Source organism: Colobus angolensis, unplaced genomic scaffold (genome assembly GCF_000951035.1).
Source record: "Colobus angolensis palliatus isolate OR3802 unplaced genomic scaffold, Cang.pa_1.0 Scaffold31, whole genome shotgun sequence".
NCBI classification, from domain to species: domain Eukaryota; kingdom Metazoa; phylum Chordata; class Mammalia; order Primates; family Cercopithecidae; genus Colobus; species Colobus angolensis.
Window position 1 is genome coordinate 10,487,821 of NW_012116377.1, and position 12,485 is coordinate 10,500,305.

A 12,485-nucleotide genomic window follows, 5' to 3' on the forward strand; every position below is an offset into this window, starting at 1 on the left:
AGCAGTCTTGACCATGGGTACTCAGCAGAGTTACCTGGGGCGGGGGGGTATTTAGAAGATTCCAGTGCCTGGGCCTATTCCAGTCCAAAAAGCCAAACTACTGGCGGGTGGACTTTTTGTTTTGTTTGCTTACACTTTTAAAAGGGTGCCCAGGATATCCTAATTTGCAGTCAAGACTGGGAACTCCTGCTGTAAAAGTGGTTAGGCTCTAGATGGAAGAAGGAGCAAGAGGCAAATTGCATTTCTCCAGAATCTTCTGCATTTGTCTTATATAGGCTGCTTCAGGTTTTCTGCCCTTACCCATTTTCTCTGCTGGCAGACATTGGTTTTTTGATGGATAGAATATTGTTTATTATTATTGTTAGTCACTAGCTATGGCTAATTCTTTTTTCCAGTTTATTTGTGTCACTTCTAAATTCCACATCCCATGCCTCTAGAGGTTGATACCCCTTTTTGAGGGCTGAAGGAAATAAATTCAGGAGTGGGCTTTACTGAATTCTCATTGGTTGAATTTGCTAGCAGTCCACTTGATCCCAATGTCAGCCAGCAAGCAGAGTCTCAAAACCAAGGTTGCTGGGACTACTTGTGTACATGTGTTGCATGCAGTCCGATGATGTCCAGTCTGATGGACTCTGCTGATAAAACACCCTCAAATCAAACCATTGATCCCAGATGAAAATACGACCACATTTATCTTGTATAATTTACCGAAATTGTCACTGAGTGAATAAACTGTAAACAGATTCCTGAGCAACAGTTGAGTATTCTGGATTCCTGGGTAGGCCAGAGAGTACTCACTGGACTCCCATGATTGCCTCGCTTATATGAGGCCATGGGTTGGCCCCGAGCAGCGGATAGTACTGTCTTCTTTGCCCTCCTTTGGTGACAAGGAGAAGCCCCCCACTCTTCTTTGTATAATTAACCTCATTTTTCTCTGGGGCCTGACAGAATCTACTGAACTCACTGAAAGTTAAGAATTCACCTGACAGGTGACTCTCCCTGAAGCTTCAAGAGACAAGAAAAATTCTACCCCTGAGGAGCCAAAAGCGGCAACTCTTAGCTCTTTTCTTGTTTGTTTGTTTTTGGTATATCTCTTTAACCCTAGGCATCTTTGTTCCCTTTGTCCAATGGGATGATCCCTCTGCAAACTCACAGAATGGTGTGAAACTCCCCACCAGGCTCCATCTTCTTTGTAGTCCGGTACCTCCTTCTCCAAAGCCTCTTCTGTTTTCCAGTCTCCAATTTCTGAGTCCCTGCTTAGTGCTCTCTCCAGACCCTCTTCAGCAGACTGGCTCAGAATGGGGTGGAAGCTGGGGACAGGAGCCAGAGGGATCGAGGTATCCTCTAGGATTGGCAGTGGGCTGAGTGTTGGAGGGACCCTCCTTTTGGCACCAGGATTGGATACTCTCTGTACTTAGCAATGGATAGCAAAGCCTGATTCCATAATTGCCATGGACTTATTCTACCCTTTGGAGTCCTACTAGTGGAGGTTAGATTTTTCTGTTAAAAAATTACACCAAGACATCAAAAGGAGAAAAGGAAGAAAGGAGCTCTGGACTATGAGAAGTGGAGGCATTTGGGGCATGCAACAGTGTGTGAGCCAGTATCATTCTGGGGCCACTGTAGAGAGACCAGCCCTCAGGGTTGAGGAACCGAGAACTAGGATGTGACCTCCTACAGCTTGAGCTCATTCTCACGATGCTAAAGCACTGGACTCTGATTCCTCCCACTAAGCAGCACAAGCATGTGGGTGCTCCAGGTGACCATGGACAGTATCCAGGTGTCTGCTGATCCTGTGCTGTGTTTTGAGGGATGGGCTCATATTTAGTGTGTGAAATCAGACAAAACCTCCCATGGGAAGCAGAAGTATGAGGGGAAAATCGTGGTCAAAAGCTTAGGTCTGGACCCAGCTCCACCACCTCTGATCTGTGTGATCTCAGGAAAATACTTATCCCTTTGCCTTTGTACAATGAAAAGGCTGTGTAGGGGATCCCAGTGGTTCTCAGCCTGACTCCCATTAGAATCACCCAGGGAGCTTTTAAACACTACTTCGCCCCCAGAGAGTGTTGATTGGGGTGGACTAGGGTATTGGTATGTTTTGAAAACTCCTCAGGTGGTTCTAATGTGCAGCCAGGGTTGAGAATGGCTGGATTAAACCATCTGTAAGGCTTTTTCCATCTATAATGTTTTACGACTCTATGATCATAGCATGTGTCAGGGAGGCACTTCCTCTTTGGGCTCCTGGTAAGCACATCTGCCCCTGTGGCTGTGGGTGAGGAGTATGGGGCACCCATATTTAGGGAAAGCAGTGCCGTCTCTTTTAAATGTGCAGTCTCTGGAGGATGAGGGTTTGAGTCCTGGGTCAGGTCACTGGGTTTCCCCCAGATAACATGGGGATAGTAACAGTCCCTACTTCATTGGGGTGCTGGATTTAAATTAATTCATGCTTATAAAGTGCTTAAAATGATGCCTTACACACAATAAAGGCTCAATGAATTTCATTATCATCATGGAAGACAAATGGATGGAAAGTGGTGCCCAGAGGGGAGTGTTCAGGTGTGTTTCTGAGATACAGGTGAGGCTGGGAAGCCAGTGGGCTTGAGTCCCAGGACGTCTGTCTGGCAGGGCATGCCTGGGGGCCCGGGACCCGTACTGTGGCTGGGACGGGAAGCAGCAACGTTGCAGCACGCTCGAGGACAGCTCCAACATGAGCCTCTGGACCCAGAACATCACCGCCTGTCCTGTGAGAATCCCTTTGTGTCTTCCCATCTCAGACCCCTCCTTCAATTCAGGCTATGACTCCCCACCAATATTCCCCCAATCCCCTGAGATCTTGTGACTTCCCTGCCCTTGCCTTGGGTAATAGGGGTACTGTCCCCCATGCGTGTCTGCAGGTGCGGAATGTGACACGGGATGGGGGCTTTGGCCCTTGGTCACCATGGCAACCATGTGAGCACTTAGATGGGGACAACTCAGGCTCTTGCTTGTGTCGAGTCCGATCCTGCGATTCCCCTCGACCCCGCTGTGGGGGCCTTGACTGCCTGGGGCCAGCCATCCACATCGCCAACTGCTCTAGGTATGTGAGGACAGGGCTTGCGTGGTATCTGCCTTGGACCAGGGTGGGGAGAACTAGGGAAATGGGGCCCCCTCACTCAGGTGTTTGCACTAAGGGACAGAAACCACTTCAGGGCTGTGTTGGGGACTGGATAGGTGGCTAGTATCTGAGGCAGGAAACCTGAGCCCTGAGGGAGTTTCCACACTAATGAGAGATAAGTTTCTATCTCTTGGTGGCTCTTGATGCAAAGAGGAATGCTGGGCAAACATGGAGGTCACTCCCAGAAAAAGGTGAGCCTCAGTAAGTCTCATCCCAAACATGAGGGACAGCATGGGATGGTGGCAAGTCAAGCAAACCTGGTGCCAATCCCGGATTGCCACTGTCTGGAGGTGTGGCCGTGGCCTAGCCATCTAACCACTCTTGATTTTCTCTCAGTGAGGGTTATAGTACCCACCCAAGAGTTGTTGAGAGAGTTAAATGAGATGAGGTATATACAGAGCTTTCACAGTGCCTGGTACCTGAGGACTCCATAAAGTAACTAAGCCATAATTTTAGGCACTTTTTTTTTTTTTTTTTTTGAGACAGCATCTCACTCTGTTGACCTGGCTGGAGTGAAGTGGTGTGATCATGGCTCACTGTAATTTCCTGCCTCAACCTCCTGATTAGCTGAGACTACAGGTGCCCACACCACACCCAGCTAATTTAAAAAAAATTTTTTTGTAGAGATAGGAGTCTCACTATATTGTCTAGGTTGGTCTCAAACTCCTGGCTTCAAGTGTTCCTCCCACCTCAGCCTCCCAAAGCTCTGGGATTATAGGCATGAGCCACCACACCCAGCCTTGGACACTCTTAAAACAACTATTTCATACACATTATTAGTGTAGCCCTCACAGCAACCTCATGGGGGTAGGAATACAATCATTATCCTTACTTTAAAATTAAGAGTACTATGAGGCACAGAAGGTTCTGGTAACTTGCGCCCAGGGTTTCACAGCCAGCAAGTGGTAGAGCCCATATTTGAAACTTGGAGTCAGAGTAGGCATGAGTGTGCAGTGTCTGAGGCTGGAGCAAAGCATATGCAGTGTAGTACAGGTGACAGAGTGTGGGTTTCAGTGCAAGGATTGTGACTAGCCAGGAAGGCTGAAAGGGAGTCTGCAGATTGGAAAGGGGACTAAGACCTTCTTCTCTAAAGTCTGCCCTTTTGTCCCCTGTGAGTAGGGGCCATGTCCTATCTCTACGTCCTTAGTCCTGAGCACAGCCTGATATATAGAAGGTTCTCAATACATGTCTGAAGGAGGAATAAATGAACGGATGGATGAGCGAGTCTGCCTGAGATGACCTGTTTAGGAGAAGATATTTCTATGTCACTGTCCAGCTCTTTCTGACAGCAATAGAAAATACATTGGCCCAGAGATAGACTAGATCTAAGAAGCTAGGACTCAGAGGGGCATCTGTCTCTGTCCCCTCCCACCCTGCCAGGAATGGGGCGTGGACCCCGTGGTCAGCGTGGGCGCTGTGCAGCACGTCCTGTGGCATCGGCTTCCAGGTCCGCCAGCGAAGTTGCAGCAACCCTGCTCCACGCCACGGGGGCCGCATCTGCGTGGGCAAGAGCCGGGAGGAGCGGTGAGGGAGAACACGCTTGCTCTGAGGTCCCAGACTTTCCCGGCCCCCCAGAAAGCGGCCTAGATTCACCTCGTGATTCCGGGGACTCTAGTCCTTTCCGGTCTTGCATTCCCCGGGATCTCTTGTCAGGGAAGGGGGTCCCCCTCCTTGGATTGACGCCTCTCCCCCGACCCCAGGTTCTGTAACGAGAACACGCCTTGCCCGGTGCCCATCTTCTGGGCTTCCTGGGGCTCCTGGAGCAAGTGCAGCAGCAACTGTGGAGGCGGCGTGCAGTCGCGGCGTCGGGCCTGCGAGAACGGCAACTCCTGCCTGGGCTGCGGCGTGGTGAGGGTCGGGGCCGTGGGCCAGGGGCGCGGCGTGGGGGACTGGGGCCGAGGGGAGGGCGGGCCCGGAGGCCGCGGGGCTCTAAAGTCACCTCTTCGCCACCCGCAGGAGTTCAAGACGTGCAACCCCGAGGGCTGCCCCGAAGTGCGGCGCAATACGCCCTGGACGCCATGGCTGCCCGTGAACGTAACGCAGGGCGGGGCGCGGCAGGAACAGCGGTTCCGCTTCACTTGCCGCGCGCCCCTGGCCGACCCGCACGGCCTGCAGTTCGGCAGGAGAAGGACCGAGACGAGGACCTGCCCCGCGAACGGCTCCGGAGCCTGCGACACCGACGGTACCCCCCCGGCTCCCCACTCCTTCCTCCCTCCCAGCCCCGGCGCGGTGAGGGCGGGGGCGGGAGGCCCGGGCCGGGGTCGGGGTGGCCGGGCGCCCAGTCGCTGAGGCTTAGCCCCTCCGCAGCCCTGGTGGAGGACCTCCTGCGCAGCGGGAGCACCTCCCCGCACACGATGAGCGGGGGCTGGGCCGCCTGGGGCCCGTGGTCGTCCTGCTCCCGGGACTGCGAGCTAGGTTTCCGCGTCCGTAAGAGAACATGCACTAACCCGGAGCCCCGCAACGGGGGCTTGCCCTGCGTGGGCGATGCTGCCGAGTACCAGGACTGCAACCCCCAGGCTTGCCCAGGTAACGCTGCACGGAAGGAATCCTTGGCCCAGGGAAACCCTGTTATCCTGGAGGCCCCCCTCCCCCGCCCCAGGCCTACCCAGGAGCCCCCATGCCTAGGTGACTCCTTCTCCCTGACAACTCTGTGCTAGGGACCCCCGGAGCAAATTTCTGCCCCAGCCATAGATGTAATGGCTACTCCGGTGGAGTAGGGCCTCAACTTATCCTCCCTGTTCCTTTTTTTTTTTTTCACTTTTCTTAATGAGTTAGGTAAGAAGTTTGATTGGAGGTGGAGTCGGTCTGTCTCCCTCCGGGTGTCTCTGCTGCTTCCGGCGTTTCCCTCACCTGCCGCATGGGGTGGGGGCACTCCCTAACAGTGGATTGTTGGGTGGCGGGTGGATCAGGTGGATGTTGAGGTCACTGTGGCTCAGGGCAGAGTGGCCTGGCCTGGTATGGGGTGGAAGACCGTCTTGGGCCCTGCCTGCCCCTACAGCGCCTCACACACCCTGTCCACTTGCAGTTCGGGGTGCGTGGTCCTGCTGGACCTCATGGTCTCCATGTTCAGCTTCCTGTGGTGGGGGTCACTATCAACGCACACGTTCCTGCACCAGCCCCGCACCCTCCCCAGGTGAGGACATCTGTCTCGGGCTGCACACGGAGGAGGCACTATGTGCCACACAGGCCTGCCCAGGTACGAGGCACATCCCGCCAGGGCTGGGAAATGCCATGGAGCCCTCTGATCCCCACCAGGGGGTCCCTGGGCAGTTAACCGTATCCTACCCACAACCCCCAGAAGGCTGGTCGCCCTGGTCTGAGTGGAGTACGTGCACTGAGGACGGAGCCCAGAGCCGAAGCCGGCACTGTGAGGAGCTCCTCCCAGGGCCCAGCGCCTGTGCTGGAAACAGCAGCCAGAGCCGCCCCTGCCCCTACAGCGAGATTCCTGGTGGGTCCCCCTGCCAGCACCAGCACAGCAACCCTTCCCAGCCTGCACTCCCAACTTCCTTCTCCTTCTGTAGCTTGTGTCCTGGTGGGGAGCGGGGGGGCACAGGATGAAACATAGAGGTGGGAAGGAGATGCGGAAAGAGAACTCCCATATTTGCCTCCATGCATACATTTGGGGTTTGGGCCCTCCTCATCCAGTGGATGGGCTAGCCCTTCTCAGAGGTGGGGTCTGGGGAGACAGGGAGGGGAATGAAGGCTCCACGCCCAGTTGTACAGCTGGGCGTTGACCTGGGGATCCTCCCAGGGACCCTACCCTGCAGGGTCCCCCCCTCCTCTCGTCTCCGCCCCTGACACCCTGTCCACTGGTCTTCCTGCAGTCATCCTGCCAGCTTCCAGCATGGAGGATGCCACCGACTGTGCAGGTAAAAGAAACCAGCCCTACCTCATGCTGCGGTCCTCCCAGCCCTCCAGCACCCCACTCCAAAGTCTGGACTCTTTCCACATCCTGCTCCAGACAGCCAAGCTTTGTTGGGGTCCCCACTGCTTTGAGATGGTGTGTAGGGTGGTCTGGGCAGTTCCCTCCATGCCCCCCAGCTAGGAGGCCATGATCGGTCTGTATCCCGTCATCTGACTCTAGACCCTCTGGTTGCCACCTCTGACTTGAGCGACAGGGTGCCTTGTGAAAGAGGTCTCCAGTGACAGCCTCCCCAACCTCCCCGTTTCCTTTGGCTGTAGCCTCAGAACCCTTTCCAGGATGCCTCAGAGCCTCGCTTCCAGGGAGGCAGGCAGGAGTCTATCCCCTTCACAGTGGCCCTTATCTTACTACCTGCCACTCTTCCCTCAGGGTTCAACCTCATCCACCTGGTGGCCACGGGCATCTCCTGCTTCTTGGGCTCTGGGCTCCTGACCCTGGCAGTGTACCTGTCTTGCCAGCACTGCCAGCGTCAGTCCCAGGAGTCCACACTGGTCCATCCTGCCACCCCCAACCACTTGCACTACAAGGGTGGAGGCACGCCGAAGAATGAAAAGTACACACCCATGGAGTTCAAGGTGGGAGCCTTCTTGTAGAAGAAGAGGGCAGGGTAGGAGGGCAGGGTGAAGAGCGCAGGGGTTCTGGCCCTCAGCTGGGTGGAACTGGGCAGTGGTGGTGTGAACAGAGCACTGGATCCTCAGTCTGAGTGTGCTTTCTCGACTGGCTTCTGGACTCCTTGCCCTGACTTGTTCCCTTCCCCTGTATGCTCCCTCACCCCTTTCTCTGGCTCCTTCTTCTTCCCACAGACCCTGAACAAGAATAACTTGATCCCTGATGACAGAACCAACTTCTACCCATTGCAGCAGACCAATGTGTACACGACTACCTACTACCCAAGCCCCCTGAACAAACATAGCTTCCGGCCCGAGGCCTCACCTGGACAACGGTGCTTCCCCAACAGCTGATACCGCCGTCCTGGGGACTTGGGCTCCTTGCCTTCCTAAGGCACAGAGCAGGTGGAGATGGGACAGTGGAGCCAGTTTGGTTTTCTCGCTCTGCACTAGGCCAAGAACTTGCTGCCTTGCCTGTGGGTGGTCCCATCCAGCTTCAGAGAGCTCTGGCTGGCATTGACCATGGGGGAGAGGGCTGGCTTCAGGCTGGCATATGGCTGCAGGCCCAGTTCAGCCCAGGTCTCTCATGGTTATCTCGCAACCCACTGTCACGCTGACCCTACACTGCGATGCCTGGGCTGTGGACGTACTGGGCATTTGAGGAATTGAAGAATGGAGATGGCAAGAGGGCAGGCTTTTAGGTTTGGGTTGGAAACAACTTCCTATGGCCCCCACAAGCTGAGTCTGGCCTTCTCCAGCTGACCCCAAAAACGGCCTGTGCTACATCCTGATGATCTCTGAAAGTAATCAATCAAGTGGCTCCAGTAGCTCTGGATTTTCCGCCAGGGCTGGGCCATTGTGGTGCTGCCCCAGTGTGACACAGGACCAAGGTCAGCGCAGGTTGTCCACCTCTGCCTGGAAGTCTATACTCTACCCAGGGCATCCCTGGTCAGAGGCAGTGAGTACTGGGAACTGGAGGCTGGCCTATGCTTAGAAGTCCTTTAATCTGGGCTGGTACAGGCCTCAGCCATGCCCTCAATGCACGAAAGGTGGCCCAGGAGAGAGGCTCAGTGCCATAGGAGGCAGAAGTCTGGTCTCTGTGCCTCTATGGAGACTGTCTTCCAGTTGCTGCTCGACAAAGTTGTTGGCTGAGACCTGCTTGGGAGTCTCTTCTGGCCCTTCATCTGTTCAGGAACACACACGCACACACACACACACACACACACACACAATCACAATTACAATTTGCTACAGCAACAAAAAAGACATTGGGCTGTGGCATTATTAATTAAAGATGATATCCAGTCTCCAAATGTCTCTGTGCATCTGTGCGTGGGCTCCTCTTGCATGGTCTAGGCAATCTGAGCAATGCACCAGGGTGGCAGATGGTCTCTCAAGGCGGAGGAAATGCCCCAAGTAGCCTTATGTTTAATAGATGATATCTTTCCATTTGTGGAGTAGAAATATACATACAGTGTACACATACACTGCCCTACACCCTTTTTGGAAAAGATGTTGGGGATAAGCAAATTCACAAGTGGGGTCATAAGGTACACCAAAGGCAACAAAACAGGAGAGAGTTCTGCCTGCTCCTTTAACATCTCTTCCAGGCAATAGCTCCAGGGTGTGAGTCCAGAGGGAGAGTGTTGATGAGAACTATTTTGTGAGATATTTATACTGCTGAGTTTAATAAAATCAAAATTGAGAAACAGGCAAATCTGTGAGGTGGGAGAAGCCTAATACAGTTTTTGCTGTATTAAATAAAGATAACCTCAAAGCCTCAGCCCACCAAATCAATGCTGCCATTTTGGATGAGATTGACGGACATGTTAAATTTAGAGAGCAATTTCCTGACTTAATTGGCTGGATCAATTCTCCTAGGATTCCCAGCAGAATCTAATTGTAGGTCAGGCTGTAAAATCTGCCATCCTAGTGGTAGAGGAGGCAGAGGCTCTTGGGGAGGGAGAGAAGAGTGCTTGAAGCTTAAAGGTTCTTGGAAGGAGGAGGAAAGAACATTCCTGAAATCTTTCCTGTTTACCCGGGGCAACTGGAATGGCAGCGTCGTCAGCATGGTGGAGCCCCACCCGAGAGCTCAGGAAGCACGTGAGTACTTGCAGTTTTGGGATTCCTGATTGGTTCCTCCTAGCCCCATGTGTCCTGAGCTCATGGGGGTCTGCAGGGCATTTTATTTATTTATTTATTTTTATATATTTATTTTTGAGACAGATTCGTGCTTTGTCCCCCCGATTGGAGCACAATGGTGCGATCTCGGTTTACTGTAACCTCTGCCTCCCAGGCTGAAGCGATCCTCCTACCTCAGCCTCCTGAGTAGCTGGGACTACAGGCATGTGCCACCATGCTTGACTTTTTTTTTTTTTTGAGAGATGAGGTTTCACCATGTTGCCTGGGGTGGTCTCGAACTCCTGGAGTCAAGCAGTCTGTCCTCCTTGGCCTCCGAAAGTGTTGGGATTATAGGCATGGGTCACCACACCCAGCCAGCAGGGCATTTTAGGTCCTGGGGTCTCAGAGCCCCTTGGACCTGAGGGTCATTGAAGTTTAAAGAGTGTTCCAGGGCCCAGGGTGCCTACTTCAGAAGGGTTCCTCATGGTGTGTTCAAGTGGAGGGATTAGGCAGGTCTGTAGGAGGCAGTCATGGAGACTTCCCAGGCAATGCCTACCCACTGTTGACTGCAGTGGCATCAGCAGAATGCAAATCCTTGAGTGCCAGGTCAAAACACACACACACAAACATGCACACACACACTGAATTCTCTTTACAAAAACGTGGCTTTGGAGGCATGACTGTTCAGAATGCATGAAGAATCCACATTGCTCGCAGATGAGCTGACAAAGATGGTAAGGGCTATTAAGTAAACAGCCCTGGCCCAGAGATGAGGAACCCCGGAATATGCTCCCTGACAAGGAGGGTGTGGAGATCTCCGACATGTCAGGGAGCTGAGGTGTGAAGGGCAAGGGGTTCTTGTCCCAGCTGGCTCAGCAGGAGTAAGGAAGATTCAGGAGTGGGTGCTCCAGGCTTTTGTGCACCCTTTTGTGTATAAACGACTTTTTGAGTATGTGTCCATTTTCTCATTAAAGTCATATGTGTCCACTGCAGAAAATTTAGAGGATACAGAAAACCAAAAAGATAAACACAGTTATACTAAAAACCAAGGCAGAGACTTAGGGATTTTAAATGGTGGTATAAAGACATTTATCCCTCTTTCTCTCAGAATCACCACCAAAACAGAATGAAAAACAAAAGTTCTGTCACTATTTTCAGTAAATCTAGGATGTATGTGTAACCCCAAATCATGATCCATGAAGACAGAAAGCAGATGGAGGAACCAGGCATCCGGTAGAGTGGATGTGGGCCAAACTTAAGCATCCAAGTGATTTCAGAAAGAACCAGATACTAAGCATCCAAGTGATTTCAGAAAGAACCAGATACTAAGCATCCAAGTGATTTCAGAAAGAACCAGATACTGGAGAAACCAGGAAGGAGAAAGGTGGGGTTAAGGTGGGGACTGAAGAGAGAGGGATTGGTTGTAAATCTGTGTGTAAGCTTCAGGTAGACTTTCAAATTGTCTTCACTCTCCACCCTTACAGTCTGTCACCACTCCTCTGTCTCCACAGGGGGCAATAAGTATGTTCTCTTAAGACACTGAACCAGAGAAACCTTGGACTTGGGGACACCAGGCCCAGAGGTGGGTGTGTGGTAAGGGGTTGTCTGGACAGACTCGTTGTTAGTGGGATTCAGCCATTGCCTTTCCTAAGCTAACTCCAAGACTCTGACAGCCAGGCTTTTCCTCCCCCTCCTCTTCTTCTTCCTCCTTCCCAGGCAAAAGACTAGAAGATGACCCTTTGAAGAAATGAACTAACCCTACAAATTCTGAAATAAGCCAGCTGGTCATCATGCTATGTAGTCCTACAGCAAAGTACACTTGTTTACAAACAGTACCCTGTACACAGAGCTTGCAATTAATTTTTAGTGCATCCACACTGCTTGCAGATGAGCTGGCATAGTAAGCAAAGGCTGTTTGGTAACCAGCCCTGGCCCCAGAGGTGAGGAATCTCAGAATGTGCTCTCTCACAAGGAGGGTGGTACAAATGGGCACATAAGGATCACAGACACCAGAGGAAAAGGTCCAACATGAAAGAGACACCAAAACAAACAGATAAAGTGGAACTCAGTGAAAACAGACAATACAGAGAGAGCACTTCAAAGACACCACATTCTTCAGAAATAAGTGAAGATATCATATGAAATAAACAAAGGATGTAATTTTTAAAGGACATACTTAGGTTCACAGAAATTAAAAAATATGACAGAAAAAAAAATTAGCTAAAGGGCTTACAGAAACAAGAAATTTCCCAGAAAGTTGAACAAAAGACAAAGAGATAGAAAATAAGAGGGGATGCTCTGGTTTCTCTTCAGAATGAATAAATCTTTTGCCTCTTACTAAAAAAAACAAAAACAAAAACAAAACACAGAAGAAAAGGAAAAAAGAAAAGAAGAGGGAAAAGATAAGAAAACAAGAGGATCAGTCCAGGAGGTCTAACAGCTCATGAGAAAACTCAGAGGAGAAATATCAAAGAAAGAGTACAGGAAAATTCACTAGGACCAAAGGAGGAGGTCTCCAGATAAAAGGCCCCACTCAGTACCTAGCATCATGGATGAAAAAGATCTCCCCTGAGTCATATGACTTTTCAAAATACTGGCTTCAAAACATTAGGTTTGAAAAGAACATTTCAACAACGGACCAAAAAAAAAAAAAAGGATATGAATGGTGTAAAATCTCTTA

The 12,485-nt window shown here is 51.6% G+C and overlaps 1 protein-coding gene across 2 annotated transcripts in view; it reads left to right on the forward strand.

The window, feature by feature from the left end:
• SEMA5B (sema domain, seven thrombospondin repeats (type 1 and type 1-like), transmembrane domain (TM) and short cytoplasmic domain, (semaphorin) 5B) overlaps positions 1-8,991 on the forward strand; it is a 121,478-nt gene extending 112,487 nt beyond the window's left edge. The window contains exons 13-23 of one of the 2 annotated variants that reach the window (XR_001002758.1): positions 2,626-2,743; positions 2,895-3,076; positions 4,535-4,678; positions 4,855-4,999; positions 5,111-5,336; positions 5,462-5,680; positions 6,180-6,350; positions 6,456-6,602; positions 6,979-7,154; positions 7,446-7,651; positions 7,880-8,991. Coding sequence is in view for 1 of the 2 variants with exons in the window: in XM_011950797.1 (XP_011806187.1) it covers positions 2,626-2,743; positions 2,895-3,076; positions 4,535-4,678; positions 4,855-5,002; positions 5,111-5,336; positions 5,462-5,680; positions 6,288-6,350; positions 6,453-6,602; positions 6,979-7,023; positions 7,446-7,651; positions 7,880-8,038 (1,660 nt within the window). In the remaining variant the exon portion in view is untranslated. Of the gene's footprint in view, positions 1-2,625; positions 2,744-2,894; positions 3,077-4,534; positions 4,679-4,854; positions 5,003-5,110; positions 5,337-5,461; positions 5,681-6,179; positions 6,351-6,452; positions 6,603-6,978; positions 7,155-7,445; positions 7,652-7,879 lie in introns of both variants that reach the window. The other variant, XM_011950797.1, reaches the window with a different exon arrangement.
• Positions 8,992-12,485: the final 3,494 nt, after the last annotated feature.